A 27,541-nucleotide genomic window follows, 5' to 3' on the forward strand; every position below is an offset into this window, starting at 1 on the left:
ATCGTTCCTTTTTCCTTTAAACTCGCACCACGATTGCGTAGAAGGTATTTTTGATCGTAATTCTGCAACAGTATTGAAAATTAGCGCTTTTTGCCTCCATTGGCAATGTTTGTGTACCTTAGTTACCAGTAGCGCCATCTGCGCTGAGCTTTGCTCTATTTAGCGTAATTTGCTCTATTCCATGACAACCCGAACGTTAGGTTTTTTCGTTCAAAAAAGGAGGGAACGTGTGCGGATGTGGGATGTGTGAACAGTTTATTTTTTATTATGAAAAAAGAGCATTCAGGTTTCCAGGTTATGCCTAGTCACAGATATAAGAACATTGTAACTATGTTCCGCCTAGTTCATGTTGGTCCGTTGGTTTTGGCTGTTGTGTGGGCATGTTATAATATGTGTTGTGCTCATGGAATTAGTAGCTGTACTCCGACGAAGTGCTTACTAAAATCTTATCTTCGTCAGTTGTTTTGTCAATGACATTTTGTGAAGTGTCAATGTCCATGTCAAATTATCTTTATGGCGAACGATGGAGCCCCATAAAGAATAGAATCTTTGGTCATTGTGGAGCCCTAACACAAAAAAAAAAGAATATCACTGGGTTAGGTTGGGTTTGTTATTTATGGTTATTGTTTTGGTTTTGTTAAGTACCAAGTCTTCTTCTCTTATATAAAGTCATCATTATACAATGAATGAGAATGCTTCTGATGCTGAAGAGGAAATAATTATATATGCGTCTTTTGATCATAATATTGATATAGATCAATATAGAAGTATACATGTTTTGGGCATAAATGAAAACAATCCAATTATTCAAATGGATAACACATTCTTTACGGGTAAGTAAGCATGCATAAAATACTATGCTACATAAAATTGCAAGGTAGGTATAGTTTCTAGTAATAATATATGCGTATGTATTTTGTGATTTTTAAGCAAATTCACAAGTTGGTTATCGAAGTATCATTTTAACATTAGGTATATATAAGTAATCCATATGGAGGGTTTAGAAATGGGTAAATAAATTGTAATAACTCTGGTTTTTATTACCAATGCACATTTTACAAAACCAAGCAAAGTATTCCATAATTAATAATCTACTATATTGCTTGCAGGAAAATTTGAAAATGCTGTTGGAACTTACATGTTTTTTGAGGAAGATCTTTGCCCACAAACTGAAGATCCTTTATTAGACAGATTGCCAGAGAAAAACTTAAAATATGTGTCTAAAACAAGAAAACTACTTGAAATGAAACAAGCATATGTAACTGCTAAAGAAGGTACATATTATTTGGGTCATCAACAATGTATATACATCCCACCAGCCCACATTAAAATCCGTTTAGGGGTTTAGGTTTATGATAGTGTGATACACAGACAGAAAGGGATTCATGTATTTGTTATTAAATATGGATATGGATTTTCTTTTAATCTATTGAGGTTTTAGTTGCGTGATGTAACTATGCCAGCCTCATAGGGAAATTCCATTTTATTTGGTACAAGCAGATGCCTGCGACTTAGTTCGTGTGGCTGAACAATTTTTGGTAAGAAGTCAAAATTATTAGAGAAATTTAATTGTACAGACAAATGTAACGATACCTATACATACAGAAGATGCTAATCAGGCTTAAAAAGTATATTTTCTATAGTTTATCTGAACTATTATGACTCTTCTTCAGGTGTTCCAGATCTTTGATTTTTATACCTCTACAGAAAATGCTCATCAGACTGAATAATTTTTGTTAAGTCATCATTTCTATATTCCCATTTAGCTATACCATTATAGGTCTACATCAGGTGTTCCATATCTTCGATTTTTATATCTCAATAGAAAATGCATCAGGCTGAATAACTTTTGTTAAGGCGTAACTTTTATATTTCCTATAGTTTAGCTGTACCATCATTGTTCTCCATCTGGTGTACCTACCAGTATTCAAAATAATTCATATCCTATATGTTGCCCAGGCTTAATAGCTATATAACAAAAAAAGTTTCATTCAAATCCATGCAGTAGTTCTGAAGATTAGTGTGTACAAACAGACAGACATACAGACATTTTTTTTAATTATTACTGTGTTTAATTATTTAATTGTTGCTGTGACTCTATCGCCTAATTTTATTTTTATGTAAATTTATTCAATGTACAGGATTTTTTTCTACTGTTTTATTATATGTATAGATTATCGAATTATTATGGACTTTCAGTTGACAATTTGCTCAACAATATCGAGAAATCTAAGAAATACAATGAATATATTAATATGCATATAGAAATTTCAATCCAAATATTATGGTAATAATATATCTAAATAGTTTCAATAATAAAAGTATACTTTGTAGAATAAGCAGTTATAAGTAGTATCTCCATCTATTCTTTAAAAAGTAGAAAATAGAAAAATATTTAAATCATACTTTTTTCTCAATTAAACTTATATAAGATGAAAAGTTTTAATTATTATTTTGTACTTATGAAATATACCTTAATTAACTTCCTATTCATATGATTTTGAAAGAGATAAATTTAATAAGACAATAGGTATATTGTTATGGGTTTGAAGGTTTGCCCTATTCTACAAAAAATATTAGTTAGCCTTATTCTATTGCTATGCTACTATTTCAGCACAAGAAATTCAAAGTCAATCGTCAGATAAGGAAAGTGATATTGAAACCATTAGTTTTAGTAACATAGAAGATGTACGGGCAAAATTCAAAGATGAATTTAAGCTTCCAGAAGTCCAAGATTATAAACCAGCTGTAGCAGATTCTGGAATAGATCCTAAAAGTGATTAATTCCATCAGGAGTAAAAAGGTACAATGTTTTTTCCTTACATTCCTAGTTAGTTATAGGATGCTAGGAATGTCCACTATACTACTTGGTTCAGTGGTTAAGAAGCAGGTTTCTAGCTTATATAAAAAGTAGCGGCCCGATGCTAATTAGTAAAACCGGCATTAAAATCCGTAGCGTCATTTTAAAGATTTAAACGTAGGTACATAGGGACAGACACACAGACAGCGGGATACTATTTTGTTAGTTTATTATGTAGTGATATTGACTCCGGAAAGCAAAGAACAATACTATTACAATCTCTTTAAATAGAGGGCTTTTCATTATTCTACGGGGATTCCAGCGGTTTCTTCGGCGTTTGAATGCCCATTCATTATCTACATTGATATATTTCATGCTTGTAGTTATCTATCAGTCGTAGTCGTAACAAATAGTGGTATTTCGTGTAAAGAAACGACGAAAAAAATGGTGTAAGAAACTTTGTTTACATAATATACATATAAATATTCAAAAAAAAATATTTTTTGTGATATTGTAATTATTGGAAGTGTTTATGTTACCTAAATATGAGTGCATAGAATTTTCGCCTTTATTGACTTAATATGTTTTATTTATATATACCTAAACTAGCTTTATTCGGGTATTCTAGACTGGTAAACATATATGATTTAAATTCGTATTTTAGGAATTTGAACTAAAGGTCAGCTTTAGTTCAAATTCCTATTTCCCGCCACGTGTCTCGTCCCGCAACTTGTCCAATCCCGCTTCCCTCCATGTAGGGATTCTGTACCTAAATATTGTCCCTCACGATTTTCGCAATGTGTCCCGCCCCGTTTATCCCCACTACTTTGCTCGCCCATTTTCCACTACGTGTCTCCGTTCCCATTACTCGTTACGTCTTCCACTCCCGCTTTCTGCAACGCGTGTCGTCCTATTTTCCACGACGTACTACGTCCCATTTTTTTATTAACCACAAACGTAAATTAAATATTTTACGGGTCTCTCTTCAAAAATAATGAAGTTTCATATACATTTTCACCCTCTACTTCATTCCCCTAGAGATGCAATTTTCAAAAAATATCTATTAATATTTTCTTCTTCATCCTTTTACCTAACATTTAAAGTTATTTTCACTTCTATAATGAAGAGTATGTTTACCAATTTTCAGTTTTTTATCTTAAAAATTGTATTAAGTCCCATACAATCTTTCAACCCCTTTTGAAGGGGTTGAGGGTTAATTTTCAGAAACATCTGAAACACGTATTCATTAATTTGTTGTAAACAACTAAAATCTAAATTTTCAAATTACTAACTTCAATGGTGTAGAACTTTCATATACAAGTTTTTCACCCCCTTCGGGGTAGAATTTCCAAGATCTTAGTGCTCACCTACACACTCCCCAGGGAACCTACTTGCCAAATTTCAGCTTCCTACGCCCAGTAGTTTCGGCTGTACTTTGTCTGTCAGTCAGTCACTCAGTAACGGAAGAGTTTTATATATATTGATTGATTGATGAACTTGCTTTTAGATGAAGTGGTGAAAACATAGGATAGTAGGTACATCGTGCGTGATACGACTTTTGTACACAATTACAAAACAATCGTTGAGATACTAGTACTTATTGACACTAGGTTTGGTAGCCGTAAATCATTTTTAAAACCGGCATGTTTCGGAGATTGACGTACAAAGAAATAATTATACAACCTCTTCAGTTTTATTAAACTAGTATAGGCATATATTAGGTACTTAGATTACTAGCGCCACGTCCTGCCTTCGCTCGGATAAACCCATAATAAAATACATGCACCCAAACCTTATCCTCTTGAATCTGTTAAAAAAACTCTCATTAAAATCTGTTACGTAGATTTAAAGATCTAAGCATACAAACATATATACATAGACAGACAGACAGACAGCGGAAGTGACTTTGTTTACTTACTTTGATTATAATTGTAGTGATTTCTTATTCTCTCTCTCATCTGAGCAACTATTAAAGTAATTTCTTGGGTTTTTTCGACTGAATTAAAAATCTCAATCTAACAAGATGAGATTTTTAATTTAAAAGCTACTATTTTACTTTCCTGTTTGAAACAGACAACTAATAGAGCGTTTGAAAGTCTCCATTCAAACTCGGATATACCTTGTCATATGGGACGAAACCTGTTATTCTAAACCTGTTAAGAAACACGCGCTCATAAAGCTAGCAACCACTTTTATATAGACGGTGTAGTGTAGTTAGTTGCCATCAACAGAAGTATACATATAAGTAAGGAATTCTAACGATCTCTTTATTTTTTCAGGAAGATGAAAACATCTAAACGTAACGTTACCTTAGAAGAGGTGTTTCTTCAAATAAACCATGATTACGTTAAAATCGATAAGAAAGAAGCAAAATATAATAATGTTGTTCTACGATTTGTACTTGATGAAATATTGAATAAGATGCGAGAATGTGATTCGTTATTTGATAGTATGAAACCGAAGCTAGATTATTTAGGCAGCTATTACGACGGATTGCGAGTGGGTCATCCGACCGAATTCGATATTAATGTAATCTTAAAACTTCCAATCAACTACAAGAAAATTAAATTGGATTGCACAAATACTGAATATGACTACACAAACGTAATAATGCCATCTGAATTTCGGAGGTTGTGCAAATCTACGACGACAGCAAGAAAAGGATTTACGAAGACCGAACTCTGGTGCGATAACACTCATCGATTATCTGTTAAGAAATTTAGATCTTGGATGCAAAGTGTTGTCGATTCAGCTTTAAATAAACTACCGATGTCAAACGGACGACACGTACTTATAGTTAAAAATATTTGTTACAAGTTATCTGCCAAACTATCTGGCCCAGCGAACACGATTACAATACATAAAACTACAAATAATATCGATGTTGATTTGGTTCCCACTTTCGCATTTGATTTGCCAAAAAAGCCCATTAGTTCCGCCGTTGACTTTTTCAGAGAGGAGTTTAAAAATAACAGTCGATATTTTATTGTTCCAAAACCAACAAAAGACGAATATCTTTGGAGATTGACATTTCCATTTCAGGAAAGGGCATGCATGAGGAGCAAGAACAATTTCAAAAGCGCTGTAAAACTTATAAAACTTTTACGCGATACACAAAGATTTGATGCATTGGCTAGTTACTATATAAAGACATTATTTTTATGGGAAACAAAAAAGCAAAATGACAAGTTTTGGTCACAATCATTATCGAGTTTGGTGGTTTATATGCTTACGTTGCTAAGAGATCATTTGGCCAATAAAGAAATTAAGAATTATTGGTGCTCAGAAAATAATCTTCTTGACAAGCTCAAAGAGGAAACCTGTAAAAATTGGGCCAATAAACTGAGTTATATCATAAAAGATATAGAACAAAAGAAGAACCAAAATCCATACTTCATATTGAAATATTTTACAAATGGTGCCAATCACACTCATAGTCGAGAAGATAAAAGATATTGAAGTGGCATATCGACAAAGCCAGCCCTTTACAATTACAATTACGCTTCACAGTCAGCTAAGCTCGTGGCGTTAGTGGAAGAGCTCAAAAGAAACTTCTTGTCTACCGAAAAAATCATAGAAGCATAATACAAATGAAATCATTTGTATTTGTATAGCGTGAAGTTTCTATAAGAAAATGATAATATATAATTATGTATTGTTTGTATATATTGTTACGTAGCAATATATTTGGAACATGTTCAAACACCGTTTTGATTAAATACAGTATGATTACCCTCTTACTGCTCTTTAACCTCTGTTTCAACGACCTTGCAGTCGCGGGCGTGGTCACACCCATACGGGAGTATTTGTATGGAGTATTTGCAGTATATATGTAGTTTTGTATTCAAAGCGCAAAAGTTTAAAAACACTAGAGAAATATGTATAAATATTTTTTTCTAAACTTGCTACTTTGCAAATTTCTAATGCCTGTACTCTTGTGCTGCCTTCATTCATGGTTGTATACACTCGTCGAGACACAGGCACGTCGAGAGCGAGAGTGCCCATGACCCTTTAATCACATAATATTATATGAGATTATCAATATAGCAAAAGTACATACGTTAAAGTAAAAAATAAATCTTACCATTATTTTACATATTTATATTTCTGGGCAAAATAATTTAAAAAAGTATCGTTTAGTCGAAAAAGGCTAATAGGGCATATTACGCAAAGCTCAGCGCAGATGGCACTACTGATACAACTAAGGTACACAAACATTCCTAATGGAGGCAAAAAGCGCTAATTTTCAAAATTATTGCAGATTTAAGACCAAAAATACCTTCTACGCAATCGTGGTGCGAGTTAAAAGGAAGGATTTAGTTGATTATCCTGAAAATAATAATACTATTTTAGGTTATGTTCTGCATTATTTGGTCAACTGTGGTCATAAACTGATATAAACTTGATTTTGACTGAAGATCTTACCTGTATTAAATTGTCAATATTATCACTACTTTAGGATCGTGATAATATCGCTATATCGCAAGTATTGAAGTAGGGTACTTATTACACTGTCGATAATATCACCATCAGTACTAAGTTAAAAGTACTAGAGCGAAGTAGTGTTTATCTTGCATTTAAGTATGGATAATACCAAACAGGTAGCTATTGCGATAATCTGGCATATGTTTTAAAATCTAGGGGCAAAAAAAGAAAACGTTGGATAAAAGACTGGATTGCAAAACGAAATCTACATACTGATTTAAATTTTACTCAGGAAATTATCTTGGGTGACGACGATTACAGTAATTATTTTAGAATGAGTGAGGACAAGTTTCAAAGAGTAGAATAAACTCCTTCAAATCGTTTTTACCTCCGACGTCTACAACGACGACAGAGCGAAATTCCTCGTCGGCACTACTATAACATTGTTCCGCAATGGCTGCGAGCGAATACATATTGATAGAATCATATCGCGATGCGCTTATACTTCAATAATATTGAAGCCACGCCCCCCGAGAATCGCGGATCGTAGGATTTCTGAAAATACTGTGAAATTATCACGATACTACGATACAGCCGCTTACACTATATTATCACAGGATCGTGATAATATTGACAATGTAATACGCCCCTATGATGTCCATATTTTAATAAGTCTTCACGTTTGAAGTGTTCAGAGCCTTTTTTCGACGGTTTACTGGCCCGAACATTTTACAGCGTGAGGCGTATCCTATAGTTTTCGAAGGTTTTTATCTTATGGAAAACGATTTTTCCCAATATTTCGGCACCCCAATATGCTACATTGTTGTCTATTTTCACAAACATAATGAAAGGATTAATAAAGTACTATAAATAAACGTTTTAATCGACATAGCAAAAGGCGGCAAAGCTTTTGTGTACCTAATATACAGTGCTGTACTCTTTCTTGCGGGATAAATGTGCAGTATCTAGTACTCCCTATTTAGCTTCGCCGTTCGATATTTAAATTTGATGACTATTATACTTTATACTCATACGTAGACAAGGCTGAATAGCGAAGTACCTCTTGGATTATTGGACTGAATGTCTATTGCCAGTATGAGGGTTAGAGATTTTGAAAAAGTGTAGTTTTTTTTTTACATACCGCCCTAGGGCTTTTCTAGCTACATTATTACCCTAGAGCGCTTATTGGTCACCTACAAGCCCCATTTGGGGGTAATAAGGACCTACTTATCGAATATGAGAGAAAATGAAATTAATAATTAGTAAATGAAATTTAATATCTCACTCACTAAAATGACGAATTGGGATTTCCGATAAATATGAATAATATTTCATGCATGTTAAACCGTGACACTTTGAAATGTATGAGTTTTTGGCATAGATTTAGAAAGGGCCCCGCACGCGTTTTGGTGTGTTTGAATGCTAGATATAAGATCACTACAATGTTCATAAATTAGTGGTTTGAACGACACTAGCGCCTCCATGCACCAGTTTAAAAAGTATTTGGCAAATATACTAGAGTTCACGCCCGTGAACAGTAAAAAAAAGTACCAGGGCAGCCATTTTATTTGTATCGCCATTTCATTTCTGTCATGAGATGGAGAAAATATGTAAAGTTGTAAAGTGAGATAGATATAAAATAATTTAATCTTTAAAAGTGGATTAAGTGAATTGTTAAACTTTATTAATTTCAATTGCACATGAAATAAAACAGGTAAGACGAATTAGGAAGAATATTAAGTGCAGCAAATATTATACCTAACATTTTAACTTCGCGTCTCTTCTCAAAATGAAGAGAGCAGTGCAAGCAAGCAATGGCGTCCGTTTACTCGAAGCGCGTCCAAATATTCCGTCATCCTTTTCTTACATATATCGACTATTCAGGGGATACAGCTTTCGTAGCGAATGATCTTTTTATGAGTAGAGTAGACTGATAAAAAATGTTTCCTTCGCACTTTGTTTTGTATTCCCCATTAGTGTGTGATAGCCGCGCTAATAAATTTAAATTTTAGGATACCTACCTAATATGTCAGCTACTGTAATATGTACGTGTGTCGTGTGTATATCTAATAATAATGATTACACAGGTATTATTTGAATAAAAAAATGATATAAGGTGATCATTAGTTTCCTGTGAAGCAGTGTTATAAGTCAAGATGTTTACCACTAACGCTGTGCAAACCGGCACTGTGCCGACTCTGCAGTACCAAGAGCATCCGGCTCAGAAAGTGCAGGCTAAGAGCATAGAGGCTGTTCAACAGAAAAATGCACAGCAGACACAGCAAGGCCAACAACAACAGCAGGTTTTTTGGAATCTTATTTATTATTATTACTGCTTACGTACCTAAGTCTTTAATTGTCAAAATAGTTGTTTAATACTAGAGAAATGTTTATATTGAAAATAGATTCTTTGGTATGAAAAAGTTTTTTTTTTTACTTTTACAGGAATTTCCTACGTTTTGTTACACAACCAATGTCAATATGCTCAGCAAGATTGGTACAGGTACAACCACTGGAGCTGGAGGAGTAGCAGGCAGTGTGAACATTGCACAATTAACTACAAGTGACGATAAGACTTGTTACATAGCACAACCATTCTCATATAACTATGCCCTGGTCAATCAAATGCAGATTGCCCCAAATGGCATACAAAACACTATATCTAATATCAGCTTCAAATGTGATGTGTGTGGACTTATGTTTGGTCACCTTAGTTTACTCAATGCTCATAAGCGAATTCATGCACAGGACACAGGTAATTTTCACTTTTATTTTTAAAGGATTTACTTAATTATCTGATTTTGTCTGACTCCTGACAGAGTCAATTTATTAATAGATTCCATATTGTCTCTTCAGAGTGAAGCTATAGCAGCTATAAACAGTTATGCTCTTTGGTTAACAATTTTTTTATTTTGAAATTTTGTCAAGGAAGTAACAATTTCTTTTTCAGATAGCAATATCACAGTGGTGGCAACAGGAGTTAGTGCTAATAATGAAGTTGCAATGCCTCCTCACATCCAGATCATGTCTTCCGACCCCAATGAACAACAACAGCACCATGTACAGATACAGGACAGTGAGTAGTATCTGTAAATACCTATTTAACCACAGATATAAAAACATAACTGAATTTTTATACTGGCTGAATTTTTATAATCAGTTTCTTTTTATTATCAACATTTTATGTCAAAAATTCTCATGTCAACAAATAACAAAATTATGTGATGCTACACTCAACAAATTTTGTGGTTTAAAAAATAAAAGTTTGTTATAATTTCCTTATGTATATACAGTGAGTCATGTTTGTTTTGTTTCATTATATTTAATAGTTGTTATTGCATGTTTGTTAATCTTAAACATTAGGAAAAAGTTTTATTTAAAGCTGTATATGTCTTTGAAATAAATTTGTTTTCAGCTAAACCAGTGATTATTGACAAAGTTCAAAAGTGTATCACTTGTGGAGGACCAATAGCAAATAATCCTAAGAGAAAAGGACCAAAACTTATTCGTTGTGAGAATTGCATTGCTCAAGACACTGTGGATCCTAGAAGTAGTCAAAGTTTGTACCAATTTTTTTGTAATAATTGTATTTTAAACCTGTAATTTATAAAAAAAGATAAGACATACTTTAAACTAAAGTATATTTTGTCACAGTCACAGTGGTAATACATTTAACATTAACAGTATGACCCAAAAAATAGATGTCTCATTCGGTCAATGCTTAATGTAAGTTTGGCTGTGACAATACATACTTAAGCTTGAGTATAATAAACTTTTTTAGTAATATTATTACTATTGTATTTTCTTGTGAGACTATCCTCTTGCTTGGATTTCACAATTTCTTACTTTTATTTTACCTGTGACTTTTAATTAGTTCTGATTCCTACTGTTATTTCTATATTTTTGTTACTTAATACGAAGGAAGACTTACAGCTAGTCTTCCTAAATAGTAACAAATAACATTTTTTTTTTAATTAATTATATATTACAATACAATTTCACAGCTTTCTTAATTATATTGGGTCTTACTGAATCTAGGTACCATAGTTAGACTAGATAGAAAAGTTTTAACTTGTTACTGACAACGAGTAAATCAGTCAACATATATACACATGTTACTTTCATAAACATGTTTGTTTTATGTTTCAGTGAATTCCTCACAGATATTTGTTGCAACAGAGGAAAATGTGAAATTTGAAGTGAGTGGCGTGAGTGCAGGCCAGCCTACAACTGATCCCCTGGGACCTACACAGACTAACCAACAAACACAGCAGCAGCAACAACAACAACAAAAACCTTGTAAGTTGTAAAGCTACTGATAGCTGGCATTTACTTTGTGTATTGTTATTTTTTTAACTTTGCCTAATAAATAGGTATAGATTTTCTATGTCTATGTATGTTCAAAATCATGATATAATGGACATTTATATATCATGATTTTGAATATTGGACTGGACCAGTGTAGTTTTGATTAGTTCATTAAAGTTTTATATTGACAAATTATATTATTAAAGTGAATGCTAAATAAATAATACTATAGTATCTGCTTTTTCCATTCATTTAATGATTTTTTTCAGTACCTGGCCATCATCCTGTGAAAAAAAGAAACTTAGCATCAGTTACAAAATGTCAGAATTGTAATGGTTCAGGAATAATATTTGTTGGAGGAAATAAAAATAAAATTAACCAATCAAATGTTGACAAGCCTTTTCACTGTAACATTTGTGGCGGATCATTCTCTAGGTACTCTTCCCTGTGGTCACATAAAAAACTGCATTCAGGAGAGAAAAACTTCAAATGTGGCATCTGTGGTATTGCTTTTGCAAAAGCTGTGTATCTTAAAAACCATTCTCGTATACATACTGGAGAGAAGCCGTACAGGTAAAACATCAATATCTCTTGTGAAAATGTTACTACTATTTACCATTGTGTAGTAGTTTGTATGTATAATTTAATTTGTAATGAAAAGCCTGTTTACTTTTAACCAAATACAATCAACTTTTGTTTTTCATAAAATAAGAAGCATGGAGAATGTTCTTAACTACGATAAATTTGGATTGTTTTGGTGTAAAAACCAAAAGTCTTTAATGTCTCAAATACTATTTTATTTTCAGATGTAATACATGTGGAATGCAATTTTCACAGTCGCCACATTTAAAAAATCACGAAAGAACACATTCTGGAGAAAAACCATATGTTTGCGAGGTAAATTTTGCACTATTCTTTTCTTTCTTCTTTTATACAAAATTATTTATTTACTCTATTTTTGGATTAAAACTTTGAAATTCTCTTCAAGAACTCTTCAAATCAATTAACATCCTCACTGTTGTATCTCAGTATATCTTTGATGTGCTTATTTTTGTCAAATCAAATGTACATCAATAAATAGTGTAAACACTTGAAATAAACACAAACTTTGAACAGATTCAGGCTTTCAAAGGTTCGGCGGTCTTTCGTGGGTCAAAGTGTAAAATTATTCAATAAACTCCCTGCAGAGGTTATTAATCTGCCAATGAAAAAATTTAAAATTAACGCCTACTTGACTGACAAAAACGCATGGATCCTCCCGAAAACTTTGCCACTCCACACATGATCAAATTTTTATTTTACTGTTTTTTATTTAATTTTTTATTTATATTATAATAGTTAATATATTTTGACATTTAAATTTTATTTGTAAAACATGTACGTGATTTGTGATCTTCAAGTGTCTGAATTATACTTCTATTTCGACGAATAAGATTTGTAATTATGAAGTCATGGGAATTGAGTGTATCATGCTCACTCAAATGGTCAATCTGGTAGTGGCGTCGTGGGCATGGTCGTGAGGTTCCCTCTATTATGGTTGAGCTACGCGATAGCTGACCCATGCGTCAACTCGTGAACGGGTGCTGCCAGAGGGAACTGGTCATCTCGTTTCTCATATATTTTTATGTAAGTTGTGTTTCACATCGATATATATATATTATAATCAGCACTCTGATCACAATCATAACCTGTTTTGATATACCTTTTGACTATGTACATCATGTACTTTTATATATTATTAGATTAAAACATTGTAAGAAACAATAATGGTAACCCCTTCTGGCTTGATAGGGACCGACACTGTTCAAATGAGTTTCTTTCGGCATTTTTCTCAGCAGTGGTCGTTCCGAAATGCCAGTAGTTTGTAGCTTGTGAGAAACGCTTTGGGCAACTGTTAGTGCAGTGAGTGACTTTATAAATAAATAACTATAAATATAAAAATTGACGAGAAAAAGTGCCTGTGAAGTTCTTATTTCTGAATAAAATTATTTGAATTTGCTTATGGTAGAACTATCTACTATCATTAATTAGGTTATCTGGAATTAAATATCTTAACAGTACCTATAAAAACTACTTCCGTTTTTGACAGTTTCTTTTTATAGTAATAAAATTCTTTCTTTATAGGTTTGTGACAAGGGTTTTGCAAGACATGCAACATTATGGAATCACCGACGCATACACACGGGAGAGAAACCTTACAAGTAAGTAGATGAACATAAATGATTAGTTGTAATTGCAAATAGCTTGTTGCAGCCAGAGTGCATGCTATTTTTAACCTGTGAAGTATTGGTATTTTTAAGGTAAGATCTATCCCTCAGGGGATCCCACCCAGTGAACTCTGTATCCTAGTATAAGTTTGACATTATCCCCTCGTTAATGGCATAAACTGTTGCAGCAAGCAAATAATAACAACATATTGTTACTGTTTATCAAGTACATCCATAAAACAAGGAGGCCTGAGAGATACGCGGCGGGGGCGAGCGAGCGATATCGCATATTAATTCTTCTTCTAAAATGTGTTATTACTAACACTGTTGTTATAATCTATTGACAATTCATTTTTTAATCTGAATGGAACTGCGCTAGCTTATAGACCAAACATTGCCAGTCTACGCATTGACGGGTATTCCGTCAATATCAAGGCTGATGTATGAAATTTGCATACAACTGTATGAAAATAATAATATTTACTGTACTGTATGAAAATACTAATAAATTTGCATACAACTGTATGAATATTTAACTAGCTTTTGCCCGCGGCTTCCCACGCGTTCATTTCATTTCTTAAAAGGAATCGAAGTAAAATTTCAGTTATTCTTTTATCGCGTATTAAAGGACTGCTAAAATTTATTTGTTATTATTATTCAAATTCGTATTCCTTGTCATCTTTAGTTCAAGTCCTGCCCCGTTTCCTGCATATTGTCCCATGTCGTTTCCCGCAACGTACCCCATCCCATTTCCCGCTACGTATCCCACTCCCGCTTCGGGTAACGCGTGCCGAACATTTCATAGACCTCTTCAAAAATAATAAAGTTTTGCATACATTTCCACCCTTACATCATTCCCCTAGATATGCAATTTTCAAAATATAATTAATGCATTTTTATTTTTTATCAACTACAAATTTAAATAAAAAAAATCATGTGTCTCAATGTAAGTGTTTTTCGTTTTTATATAATTGAGTTTTATTAATGTACATAAAAATTTACTAGATGTGAAACATGCGGGTCGGCGTTCAGTCAAGCAGCGCACCTTAAGAATCACGCCAAAGTGCACTCCGGAGAGAAACCTTTCAAGTGCGACATCTGTACGGCCGCATTCGCTGACCGATTCGCCCTCAAGAGGCATCGGGGCATACACGATAAATATGGTCAGTAGTTTAGTTATATTTTTTCCTCCTGGGAATAGACCAAAAAATAAAATGACTACCAAAATAATTAACTCACTTTTTCTTGCAAATAGAATGGTCTCGACGATAAGTTCATACATAAAATAAATCGTCAATAAAAGTAATATTTAAGTAAAGCATTTTAATATTTTTTCAGGTCAAACTACACCTCTAGCTAGCCAAACAACTCAGAAAGCTAACAGTGAACAGCAGAATGCGCAACCGGCAGTCGAGGTGGAACAACAAGCACTCTGAGTGTAGGGATATTTTTAATTTCGTGCACCCCTTCAAAGCTAGGCTTATCTGAAATTACTGAACATCCATAGAATAAGAGATTTTGCATTCAAATTCGGAAAGGAAACCTAACCGTCCTAAATTATTAATTTACTGTCACAATAAATTTTAAATTACACTACAATATTTGTGTGTACATCAATTTTATAGTACCTACCTAAATTGTACGTGTCAAAAGCAACCTCTTAAAATGGTATTTCAGATACAAAATGAATGCGGCCTTTTGTCCGAATTTTAGACATAAACATGAAAGTACATTGCAGTATAATAATATTCAATAATACTCCATACATTATGTACTACTCAAAAATAGGAAGCCAGATATGGCTTCCTATTTTTTCTATTCCTTCTAAATAAAGGAGTAAACACAAGGTCTTAATTAACACTGCCATTATTAATTTATTATTAGCCCATGTGGTATTTGTCAGTATAGGTACATACATGTTTTAATGGCCTTATTTAATATCATTTTCAAAGTAAATCCTGATTGGCTGTGGAACTAACATTTTTGTATGCATTTTTGTTTATTTACATGACCAAATAGTCCTAAAGATAAATTGGAAATTATATGCAAAATAAAACTATAACGAAGTGACCAGTTTCCTAACAAGAAATATTCTATACTATTTTTCTTCAAGCTTTTAAATTAATTAATTTAAATTTTGTACAGGCGTCGACCGCCACTGCAGACTTAATTGAATGGTCGTTGATTCGGATCTCCTGTACTCCTGTGTATAATTAATTATTCATAAAGTATAAAGTTTCGTAAACTATCGCTTCAGGAAATGTCCTTTTCCACTGACCACTCAAATGTGTTGGCAAATTAGTAAGATCGTCTACATAAAATCTTCGTCTACTATTTATTATCTGATTGAAGAGTCACGCGATAGGTCACGATAGAACTTTAAACGTGTTTTTACAGATCTGTATTGAGATAAATGTAGTAAAATGAGAAAGAACCAGTAACTAACGCTAGTCCATAGTCCAATACTGAGAAGGCGCGTGATAAAGAAAAGTAATAAACAATTACTGCATGTTTCCTGACATCTTGATGGATATTTTGGTCTGTAAATTTCAAACATCCTGTTGTAATTTTTTACACTTGTAAATATTAGATTAATTTACCGTAGCAGCCTATGTGATTTAGTATCATAGCATATCTATATACTAAGTTAACTAAAAAGTTTTGTTATTTATGATAATGAAATTAAGGTTTGAATTTATTACAAATTACTAGCCTATCTAATCAAGAAAGCATCAATAAGATGAAATTTTGTAAGGTAGTTGTAAATTTATAATAAAAATATTAGAAATATAGCGAAATTTGTCTAAACTGTAAAGTTTGTTTAATTTATCTTTTCAATAGATGTATGTTTAAAATATAAGTACTGTCCATTTCCTATTATGAAACTTTTTCTCAATTTATCAATCACCTTTAACCTTTACTGTTACTCAATGAGAATACAAAGTGTCTATTTGTAAGTGTTATTCATTGGAAATACTGAGTAGCGATGAGCTGGGAAGTTCTCGAGAATTTCTTGAAAAGTATTTATTTCCCATTGTAAGATTCTCATGAAAATCTTTATGGTTTTAATAATGAAAGTTATTAAAAGATATCAAATTTTAGTTTACTTCATTGGTCTTGTGGTAGGTAGCATTAGCATTATCTAGATGTGTGACACAACTTATTTTCCATTTAATATACTCAAAGGACCATTTTCTTGAAATATGAAATTAATTAATCCAAACAGTGCCATCAATGGCACTATATACCTAAAGGGAATATACATATAGAATACCTAAGGAGGAAGTCATAGCTTCCTTGAGTCACAATGTAATTTTACCCAAGGTTAAACATAAGCTATAGTGGGAAACAGCATGATAAATATATTTAATTGTTGCTACATTCACAACAGTAATGGGAATAGGCATAAAGATAAGTGAGCTGAACAAATGGATACTTTACTCCACATTTACACTGACTTTTGTAGTCTTTGTCTTCAATCTGAAGTACCTATACAAAAATAGGGTAGGGTAATTAGAGAATAAAATGTAAATATTCATAACAATATTTTAATTGCCATTTTAAATTTAAATAAGATTATAGTTACAAACCCAGAATGTTTGATAACGGTTTCGTCCTTATGCTAAAAACCTATAGACGATTTTTATTCATAAACCCAGTTCTCATTTGCTGGCGTCCAACCGACTTGTTCTTTTTCGGTGAACCAAAGAGCGATTTCCTTTTTGGCGGCTTCAACACTGTCGGATCCATGAATAATATTACGACCAACTTGGATGCAGAGGTCACCGCGAATGGTTCCTGGTTGTGAATCGGCAGGGTTTGTTGCGCCAAGCATTTGACGACCAGTCTTCACAACGTTCAGGCCTTCCCACACCATAGGAACAACCGGTCCGGAATTCATGTATTTTACGAGACCGGGGAAGAAAGGCCGCGACGCTAAATCACTGTAGTGGTTTTTCAGAAGTTCTTCAGACGGCCACATTAATTTAAGAGCTACCAGCTTGAAACCTTTCTTCTCGAAGCGCTCGATGATTGTCCCAACCAGTCCCCGTTGGACACCGTCGGGTTTGATCATGATGAAAGTTCTTTCACGTGGTTCGGCCATGATAAAAGCTGGTAGCGAATTTACAATACGTGCGAGATAGGTTAAGAGAGTGAACAAAGTGGCAATCATAAGCGCGAAGAGGGAGCGAGATTTGGCGTGGCACCACTAATGTTGCCAGGCTAGAGGAGCATTATCGGACTGACATTTGTGACATTGATTATGTATCAAGCATCGATTTAGTACGTACTTCTTACGAAGTACTTACTAATTCCATGGTATCAAGAGCGGCTACACAATTAATACTATGTTTTTGACACAAACGCACAGTTTTCGACATCCATTTATTTACCAATTTATGTACACGAAACAGAGTATATAAGAAAATAAAAAGTTGAATAATATTACATAGGTATTGCTTATTTCTAAAGAAATCTCTTCCAGCAGATCCGAGAGAGAAATGAGGAAGAAAGGGTAAAAACAAAACAACTTAAAATTACATATATATACAAGGTTACTGGTATCGCATAACCTTCCAAAGGCGCATAAGGTACATAGAGACTAACATCTTTTGTTCTACGACTTTTGTCTAAACGTAATAAATACAAGAAAAAATATTTTTTTATATTTAATATCGTTTTTATAAAACGTTACTCTATGTTGGATTCCGCTCGCGTGAATTTCATAGTAAAATCTCGGTCATTCTTTGAAAATGTGAGTCAGTACAGGAAGAATTATTGGAAGTATTAAAGAGACAATTTTAGCAGAAATGAAATCATTACCAGCAGCATTAGAGAATACATAAAGAAGCCATTTCCTAACTTCACCTTCCGCAACAGAAGTAAATTCAAAAGGAGCATAGAGAGGGAGAGGTAAATTGGACAGAAAAGTTAGAGTATTAGACTTGATATAATATTGTCATTTGCTGAAGATTTCCCAATGCCAGAAATCTCCAAACCTCGGTTTGGCTACGACAAATAAGAGTCATGGAAATACCGTCTCTTTGCGTCCTACACATACGACTACAACAATTTCGTAGAACTTAAAAAAAAAATTAATTACTTTCCGCTGTGCAACGCTTCAACCTATGCTTAGCTCTATCTCTACACACCATTGCCTCGTAAAGTTTATTATTCCGTGATTGCCTCTTTAATTTCAGGCGTAAGCCAGGGAGCAGGGTTCCGTTTAGCCTTAATACGCATAAGAGTAGCATGCTTATTATATACTAGCTTTTGCCCGCGGCTTCGCCCGCGTGAATTTCATAGTAAAATCTCGGTCATTTTTGAGAAAAATGATGAAGTTTGTTTTCAAATTTTTAGAAGAGGACATAGGCTACTTTTCATTAACCTGCGCTGACGGCCGCCATTTTGGTTCAACTTATGTGCCAAGTAAAAAAAAAATAGGTTGCCTAAATGCTTTTTAACCATGATAATGTCCCTGCCAATTGATCTAAATATTGCAGGCGCTGCCATCCTATCTGCTGGGACAGTAATGATTCTCATCTAAACAAATTCTTGATAAAAATATTTGGGGTGATTGGACAGTGATGATAAGGTGATAAAAGCTCGAAAAAAGCCACTACAGGCTTTTTTCGAGGCCCATAATCAAGATGATTACGTTGAAAAATAAAAACAGTTTAGGTATATAAGTAGACTCATGCTAGAGATTTATTGCGTTTCCATTTTCCAAAAACTTTTTGATCAACCACACTGTCGTCGCCACAAAAATACCTGTGTCTAAAGCCACATTTACACTCAGCCTTATAGGGCAGGAGGGAAGTGAGCATCCCAGTCTTAGATCCCAGTGGGCAGCGGGTAGCACGAGGGCCTACCTAGGTATGTAAAAAGGTTACTCGCGCAGTCACTGCCACTGCCCGGCGCTCCCTCGATTGTCGGTTGTTCGCCCGGAAGTCAAATCTAAGACGGGCAGCTGAGTGTTTACATTCTTGCTCGTTGCCGTCGCAATTGGATCAAAATAGAACGTGCCACGCTACGTTTTGTTATCTGACTACAGCAATTCATTTATAATCATCTGTTTAATTTGAATAATTTGCAAGTTGACAAATAAAGAAGAGAGAGAGAATAGAATATGAAGGCTGAGTGTAAATGCTCACTCGCGTCGTTATTGCCGCAGAAGTATTAAGTACAAACACACAACAGGAAACATTTCCGGCAGCGGCAGTGGCTAAGTGTAAATGTGGGGTAAATAGATAGATGGCAGTAATATACAATTTCCGGGCGGGCTATTCTTACTTTTTTCTATGAAGTTTGTGACCACGGCGAAAAAAATCATCAGAAAACAACTTACTAAAGTAGGTATCTATTATTTTCTGTTAATGCAATTTAATAAATGGTCATTTATTAGGCCGCAAGCTTGCATGAAAGCATAACATGTCGTGGCACCTACAAATTTAAATCCTCTTTTCTTTAGAGCTTTAGAGAGAGCATTTGACTGTATGCTTTCAGTGGGAATATCATTAATATGTATCCAAGAATTCACAATAGGTTTGTTATTGACAAAGCTCCAAATAAATTCTGAAAAATCTTCATTATCAACTTCCATCTTTATGTAACATTTTGCATTATTTAATATGGAATTAATTTTGCCTTTGTGTCTAATTATCTCAGAAGTCAACAACAAATTATTTATATCATTTTCTGTCAACTTGATTATTTGATAGGGATCAAAATTACAAAATAATTTTTTATAATTTTGTCTTTTCTTTAAAATAGTTATCCATGAAAGTCCTGCTTGTTGCCCTTCTAAGCAAATCATTTCAAACAAACGAAGACTATCATATTCAGGTTTACCCCATTCTTCATCATGATACTTAATGTATAGGGGATCTTTAGTCACCCAAGCACATCTTGTTAATTTGTCATTGTTTTCTATCATCTTTAGTAATTTATTCTTGTATAATAATCTGAAAAGGAAATAAAATTTAAGAATTATTTTGATTAGTGGGAGTTGTTGAGGAAGGGGGTAATAAGTGGCCTAAATACCCACACTAATACATATTCATTGTTTTAAACTTAAATAATTTGAACTGCTCAAAGAAGGAGGGTCAGAAGATAATAGACATAAACTTATCTAACTATTGGTCAGGTTACGCTGGAGATAATACAGAAATTGCATGTAGCACTTATGTCTGTGCCTTTGCCTGCAGTGCCTGAAAGTGAAAACCTTTACTTAATAAAACTTTTCAATAATCATCAATTCCATGATGGGATCAGTAGGTTAATATACAGCAGAATGTCACAAAATATCTAGGTATTTTGTGTATATACCTTGTTACAGCTACAACTAAATCCAACTGAGAAAACTGAGACGTGACTAGTGTAGTGAAGGAAACTGAATCGATAGGTTACTATCGATAGTGCGTAATTGTCAAAATATCTCGAATGTCTATAGCATAATTATGTGAATTGACTGGCAAACTTATATTTGAGAAAGAGGGAACAGTGGAAACCAAGTTTACCTTGTCTTTTGCAAGATTATGAACAATAATGCATATAACTCTTGAAATACTTGAAACTTAACGTTTCGTCCTTGATCTTGATGAAAACCATGACGACAAATAACTTCTTCAACTATCTTGTATATTATGTGACCGTTGTTTCTTCTTGGTTGGGTATGTCGAATGGCTATTTGGTAAAGTAGATAGTCTGTCTTTGATTTAGGACAAAGTCGCGGCAGGTGCACTGATTAAACATAATTTCCCTTGCTAATTAATTGGAATAAAAGTAGTGTATTTTCCTTGTATATTAACCGATTTTAAGAATGTAAATAGCGTTTTATAGCGTACTAGCTTTTGCCCGCGGCTTCGCCCGTGTGAATTTCATAGCAAAATCTCAGTAATTTTTTTATCGCGTATTTACCGGGATGAAATGTATCTAATTTTTCTACAGGACCCTCCTCATTTTCCGGGATGAAATATCTATAAGATGTTAAACCCGGGATTCTGAGGCATTTTTGATTCATAATTAGTTTTTGAATTATCCTACGGGAACCTGACCATTTACCGGGATGAAATGTATCTAAGATGTTATCCCGGTATATTACCTACATACCAAATTTCAAGCAAATCGGTCCTGTAGATTTCGAATGATGCTGTTCAGACAGACAGACAGACAGACAGACAGACAGACAGACAGACAGACAGACAGACAGACAGACAGACAGACAGACAGACAAAAATTTCCAAAACTATATTTTCGTCATCTATATCAGTAACTAAGTATATTCCATGAAGAATTTAAAAAAAAATCAAATGCAAATTTGGCCTTTCTTCAATTTTATTATATGTATTGATTAATATTAAATTAATACCTACATACAGTATTTTACTGTAAAGTTTTACTATAAAGTTGATAAAACCAAAATATCAAAAATTAAAACTATGGCACATATAAGGTCAATTGTAGGAATAATATTGAAGGACATTTCATTTCGCTTCTTATGACACCCCATAAGCATGTAGTGTTACATAGTTTCCGTTTTTACGCCGTATTTTGAATGCAGTAGCGGCCATTACTCGGATACAATGACATTACAAATAAATAAATAATGAATGAATATATTAGGACAACTAACACAGATTGAGCTAACCCCAAAGTGAGTTCGAGAATTTTGTTATGGGATACTAACTCAACGAATATTTTATAACAAATACATATATAAATAAACATCCAAGACACGGGCCAATCAGAAAAAAAAAATTCCATCATGACCCGACTGGGGTTGGAACCCGGAATCTCTCGGTTCAGAGACAAGCACTTTACCACTGCGCCACCGAGGTAATTACAGACTGTCTTCCGACGGTTTTTTTGTCAGAATAACATGCCTAACAATAACAACAAAAGATAATGCTGGTTTCATCAAAGCACCCTTTTCCATCTAAAGGTAGCGACTATATCGATATCCAAAATTCAAAGTTAATTGCGAATCCAACTATTGATTGTGGAGTTCGACATCACTTTTAGTTATATCCATCTTAACAGTCATGGTGACATTGTCATCTGTCAAAGTGTAGCCGTAGCATAAAGAATAGAAACCTAAGCCGTAGTTACCAATAACCAAAGACAACGAAAACTATATACTCGTACGGTACGAAGTACTTATTAAATCCATGCTTAATATAGGCAAGCTTGTAGATTTAGAAGGCCCCTCGCGCGCAACTTATCTCTGTCAAATAGGGTAATAGTACTCCCTGAGTGTTACTGCACATTTATCCCGCTAGAGTACAGCACTGTATGTTAGGTACACAAAAGCTTTGCCGCCTTTTGTTATGTCGATTAAAACGTTTATTTTAAAGTACTTTATTAATCCTTTCATTATATAAGCATTCGTTTGTGAAAATATATACAACAATGTAACATATTTGGGTGCCGAAATATTGTCGAAAACTATGGGATACTCCTCACGCTGTAAAATTTTCGAGCCAGTAAACGATCGAAAAGAAGCTCGGAACACTTCACACGTGAAGACTTATTAAAATATGGACTTCATACAGATCTTCAGTCAAAATCAAGTTTATATCACTTTTATATGACCACAGAGTTGACCAAATAATGCAGAACATAACCTAAAATAGTGTTAATATTTTCAGGATAATCCACTAAATCCTTCATTTTCAGGATAATCCTTTATTTTTGGTCGTAAATCTGCAACAATATTGAAAATTGGCGCTTTTTTCCATTGGCAATGTTTGTGTACCTTAGTTGTACCAGTAGCGCCATCTGCGCTGAACTTTGCGTAATATGCATAGGCACCGCGGCGCCGGGCCGTCGGTCGCATCGCCGCCGATTATAAGATACAATACTTGAGAAGAAATGTGACAAAGACAGAGCTCTGATTCTGTCTGATGTCTTTTGTCCCTCTCGTGCACCTTCCGCACCTGTATAGTCAACAGCATTATCAAGTTACTCTGCATGAACCACTATGGCGCGCCATATAAATTTTAGTACGTTGATGTCAATGTATGTTTTTATATCTGTGGTGGATGTGCTGTGCTTATGACTGTACCTGTACCATAAACCTGGTATGCGTAATATATTTAATTTTCTTGGATAGATGGGATTTCATTAAACAAAATTAACGTAGGTATTCAATCTCACTGTTTGACTAAAGTTTTCTCATGTGAGCTTAAAAATAAACTTATATTGTGATGTTAAGAGTTTTAATCATAAAGACTGGGTCCATTCAAGTTTAAGTATCCAGTGCATATGAGCCACTTAGGACCACCATAAACTTTGGCAAGTTTAGACTGATGATTACATCTATGTGGTTTAATGTATCTTCTGGTCTCAGGACCAGTTACCAAACTTTTCATTATCTTCATATTTTGATCGCTAAGAGAGCCGTCTGCTAGTTGATGTAAGAGAGGCAAATATTCTGGTTTTGATAGCTCCCCTGCTATACGAGAAACCTAAAATATAAAATAAAAATTACTAGATTATAATACAAAACTTATACTAAGAAATCTGTTTTTTTAACTTACATATTACGTAAACGAATGAAATCGTTTTTGGGATCATTCTATAATCCCCAGAAGCTCTCATTTCAATCGTGCAGTGTTATATGTAAATGCACTGTATATGAAACAAATTAAAGTAAAATTTATGTACTTACGACAAACTTCAGCTGGCCATCTGATAACGGACTTGATATAGGTCCTAACAACAGAACACTACTATTCATCGCTAGGCTATCCGGATCAACTGATATAAGTTCATCGCTGACGTTACTTTTTATTTCGTCATTAATAATCAAAAATAAATACTCATTAGATACCTTTTCAGGTTCTTTAGATATTAAATTGAATCTAGATTGAGGTTTTGCCGGCTTGCTTTTTTTACAGCATAAATTTTTCAGTTGTGAAACGAGAACGTCAAAAAGCTGTTCTTTTTTTTCAACATCCTCTGTACTTTTATCTACGTTAAGTGTTTGTGGGTAGTTATACAAGAAGTCATTTAATTTTTGCAATGCTTTATAATTATGGTCATTATTACTCCCAGCAGTGTAAGGATCAATGGCCTTATGCTCTAATTTGAAAAATGCCCCTGGAGAATTTTCCTTTTCATTGTCCGCCTTATTGTAGATATTGTGATTTAGCTTGCTATCCATCTTAATTTTATTTACTTCAGTTTTAAACTTGCTATCTAAGTTTGTTTGTGAATTATAAACAATTTTGGCAATGTCATTTAAATCATACTCTGTTTTTTTAGGTTGACTATTTAGCAACTTCATTAATTCATCATCAGATAATTTGGAGATTAAATATGTAACGTCGTCATCTGCAACATATATTTATTATCTACTTACAAAAAAGTTTGTTGTGCATTGATTTTCGAAAAAAAGGCTTAATTATTTATTTAAGATTATAAAATTACCTAGGTACGTACCTGTGTCTTTAACAATTGTATTTTTTGGTAAAGATTTCTCCTTGGGATAGTACGATTTTTCATAAATTAAATCTGCTAAATCATTTTCAGCATTACTTTGGTCAAAAAAGAATGCACGTCTATTTAATGTTGATACAGATTGTGTTATTGGAACCTGAAATTTAAAGATTAAGGACAATTTTATAGTTATCATTTATCGTATTATACTTAGTATAAGTACTAGGTAGGTAGGTACTTGTGATTTCGATCAAAATTTCTCAGATGGATGTCAATCTGTTCACAAAATAAAAGTACTTACCTCATTACATGATACCTACACTACATACCTACCTACATTAAAGATTAGCATTTCATATGATGAGATCAAAGTTTAAGAGATGTCAAGACGTCTTAAAAGGATGCAAGCTTTTGTGTATAAAAAATTTATAATTATTGTTCTCTTGGAGGCGAAGCATCCCTTCACTAGATTTAGAGACAGGTATAAAAAAAAGAAGTTTCGTTTCTAAATATGGACTTTATATCTCAGTTAAATGTAAGTAGGAACATGCAAATAACAGATAGAGGTAAGTACATACCCAAAAAGCAAAACATGTAATATAAAAATAAATGGAAGACCACATGGTCGCCACCATGGTGGATTTGATACAAAATGTCCAATTCAGAGATTTAATTTCACGGATCGATGCACATACGATTCTTACAATCTTATCAAATCAAATAGCTTTGCTCGTGGTATCTTGTTAGTGTTTCAGAATTAACAATGAAAAAGCGGTCGTTAAATCTTTTTACAATTCATTTGATAAGATGGAAGTCGAAATGGTTTTTTTTTACGTTTTTAACAAAATGATTTCAATAGTTCTAGCCTGTGGCTCTAGCCGTTTTATATATTCATATAAATACATAAATTATTTTTTCCCTAAAAATGCGTTTTCTCACAGATGAGTTAGATTGATTTCATAGCATCGATTCGGAAGATGAAATCACAGTAATTCTTAATCTAAAACTAGATTTTGAAAGTTTGCCCACGGCCTACGACCACCCTATTACCTTAATCCTACAAGTACCCACTTATATTTAGCATAAGTAGATAGAAAACCTGTCAATACAAGTACCGGAAACATTTTTTTTTGTTATAGGTATATGTTACAGTTAAAGCCAGTTTTTAGATAGAACGCGTTTTCCCTAATAGGGAGTATTACTGCACATTTATCCCGCCAGGGTACAGCACTGTATGTTAGGTACACAAAAGTTTTGCCGCCTTTTGCTATGTCGATTAAAACGTTTATTTTATAGTATTTTATTAATCCTTTAATTATATAAGCATTCGTTTGAAAATATACAACAATGTAGCATATTCGGGTATATATTTACATACACCATAAATTTTTAATTATGTCATAAAATTGAAGGCTACATATTAAAGACCCTATTAGTACATGTGAATAATCAAAATGTAATATTACAGTTTATCATCAAAGTTTGATTTGGTTTGATTGCGGTTTGCGTTTATTCCAAAATATTTATGTAGTACTTAGTTTATTTATCGTGTTCGCTCGCTCTGGTGTGCAATGACCTTGGCATAGGCAAAAACAAATAAATAAAAAAGGATTGCTTCATCAATGAAAATCGACTTTGTGTGAACCGCTGCACTGAACCTAATTTTACTATGAAGCTAGAGTAGTCAGGTGGCACACTCTAAATATTATAACTAATTATTATATATTATTTTAAATACATTTTGGATTTCGATTTGTTATGTTTTGACTATGCACATATTATCAATAACAGGTACTGATAGCCCCATTTTATTTTTTGGCATAATTAAAAATTTATGGTGTATAATAAAACTATACAAGGTGTTTGGTCAATGGTATATAAAGCCGTGACAAGGCCATACCCCAAGGGTCATATTAGTTGTATGGTGATGAAAAAAATTTATATCTTGTAATATTTTTTCCATACAAAAATAAAAAAACAATATATATTCTTCTTTAGTGACATCACTAATTCTAGAAAAGGCCAGCAATACATGGTGTATTGCCGTCCTACTTGACACCACCCGCAAAGCGTCCGTTAAAACTCTTCTTAAGTTCTAGTCTCCTAGTACAATTCAAACTTGTGCCTCAAAACGTTTCAAAAACATACCTAATTTTCCTTTGAATACGCCGCCTTTGATGACATCGCGCATGCGAGCGCGCGCTGCGCGCACTCCCCCGATATCAGCGGACGACGCGATCTTGACACTACACACTTTTTACTGAACACTTTCAATAGGTACTAATCTTCAACACATTCGTCCTAGATTTAATAATAAATCACAACACTTGAATATGCCGCATTTAATGAGCACGCGGGC

The 27,541-nt window shown here is 33.6% G+C and overlaps 5 protein-coding genes across 11 annotated transcripts; 2 read left to right on the forward strand and 3 right to left on the reverse strand.

Annotated features, from left to right (window-relative positions):
• Positions 1–521: 521 nt before the first annotated feature.
• On the forward strand, positions 522–6,538 carry LOC128669755 (cyclic GMP-AMP synthase-like receptor). 3 transcript variants are annotated; one of them, XM_053744835.2, is made up of 4 exons: positions 522–833; positions 1,110–1,274; positions 2,615–2,803; positions 5,080–6,538. In XM_053744835.2, the coding sequence occupies exons 1-3, from the start codon at positions 683–685 to the stop codon at positions 2,782–2,784; spliced, it is 486 nt and encodes a 161-aa protein (XP_053600810.1). In that variant the 5' UTR covers positions 522–682; the 3' UTR covers positions 2,785–2,803; positions 5,080–6,538. The 3 variants fall into 3 exon arrangements, with proteins under 3 accessions (XP_053600810.1, XP_064292065.1, XP_053600808.1); XM_064435995.1 differs by lacking the exon at positions 522–833 and adding an exon at positions 977–1,010; XM_053744833.1 differs by lacking the exons at positions 522–833; positions 1,110–1,274 and having other exon boundaries at positions 2,664–2,803.
• A 2,252-nt stretch (positions 6,539–8,790) lies between these two features.
• Positions 8,791–16,555, forward strand: Clamp (Chromatin-linked adaptor for MSL proteins). Its single transcript, XM_053744902.1, has 11 exons — positions 8,791–8,939; positions 9,313–9,528; positions 9,671–9,980; positions 10,176–10,301; positions 10,641–10,784; positions 11,375–11,524; positions 11,803–12,106; positions 12,340–12,430; positions 13,658–13,734; positions 14,746–14,903; positions 15,079–16,555. The coding sequence occupies exons 2-11, from the start codon at positions 9,382–9,384 to the stop codon at positions 15,174–15,176; spliced, it is 1,605 nt and encodes a 534-aa protein (XP_053600877.1). The 5' UTR covers positions 8,791–8,939; positions 9,313–9,381; the 3' UTR covers positions 15,177–16,555.
• Positions 16,556–17,274: 719 nt separating this feature from the next.
• Positions 17,275–17,934, reverse strand: awd (abnormal wing discs). The gene has a single exon (XM_053744905.2). It carries the CDS (start codon positions 17,912–17,914, stop codon positions 17,384–17,386), a length of 531 nt encoding a protein of 176 aa, XP_053600880.1. The 5' UTR covers positions 17,915–17,934; the 3' UTR covers positions 17,275–17,383.
• Positions 17,935–19,423: 1,489 nt separating this feature from the next.
• On the reverse strand, positions 19,424–21,897 carry LOC128669792 (DNA-3-methyladenine glycosylase 1-like). 5 transcript variants are annotated; one of them, XM_064435956.1, is made up of 3 exons: positions 21,261–21,895; positions 20,878–20,951; positions 19,424–20,705 (listed from the first exon to the last, which is right to left on the reverse strand). In XM_064435956.1, the coding sequence occupies exon 3, from the start codon at positions 20,675–20,677 to the stop codon at positions 20,105–20,107; it is 573 nt and encodes a 190-aa protein (XP_064292026.1). In that variant the 5' UTR covers positions 20,678–20,705; positions 20,878–20,951; positions 21,261–21,895; the 3' UTR covers positions 19,424–20,104. The 5 variants fall into 5 exon arrangements, with proteins under 5 accessions (XP_064292026.1, XP_064292027.1, XP_064292025.1 ...); XM_064435957.1 differs by lacking the exon at positions 21,261–21,895 and adding an exon at positions 21,070–21,234 and having other exon boundaries at positions 20,789–20,951; XM_064435955.1 differs by lacking the exon at positions 21,261–21,895 and adding an exon at positions 21,070–21,232.
• A 2,041-nt stretch (positions 21,898–23,938) lies between these two features.
• On the reverse strand, positions 23,939–25,944 carry LOC128669791 (uncharacterized). The gene is made up of 4 exons (XM_053744903.2): positions 25,761–25,944; positions 25,186–25,339; positions 24,413–25,077; positions 23,939–24,209 (listed from the first exon to the last, which is right to left on the reverse strand). Exons 1-4 carry the CDS (start codon positions 25,815–25,817, stop codon positions 23,961–23,963), a joined length of 1,125 nt encoding a protein of 374 aa, XP_053600878.1. The 5' UTR covers positions 25,818–25,944; the 3' UTR covers positions 23,939–23,960.
• Positions 25,945–27,541: the final 1,597 nt, after the last annotated feature.

Source organism: Plodia interpunctella, chromosome 5 (genome assembly GCF_027563975.2).
Source record: "Plodia interpunctella isolate USDA-ARS_2022_Savannah chromosome 5, ilPloInte3.2, whole genome shotgun sequence".
NCBI lineage: Eukaryota > Metazoa > Arthropoda > Insecta > Lepidoptera > Pyralidae > Plodia > Plodia interpunctella.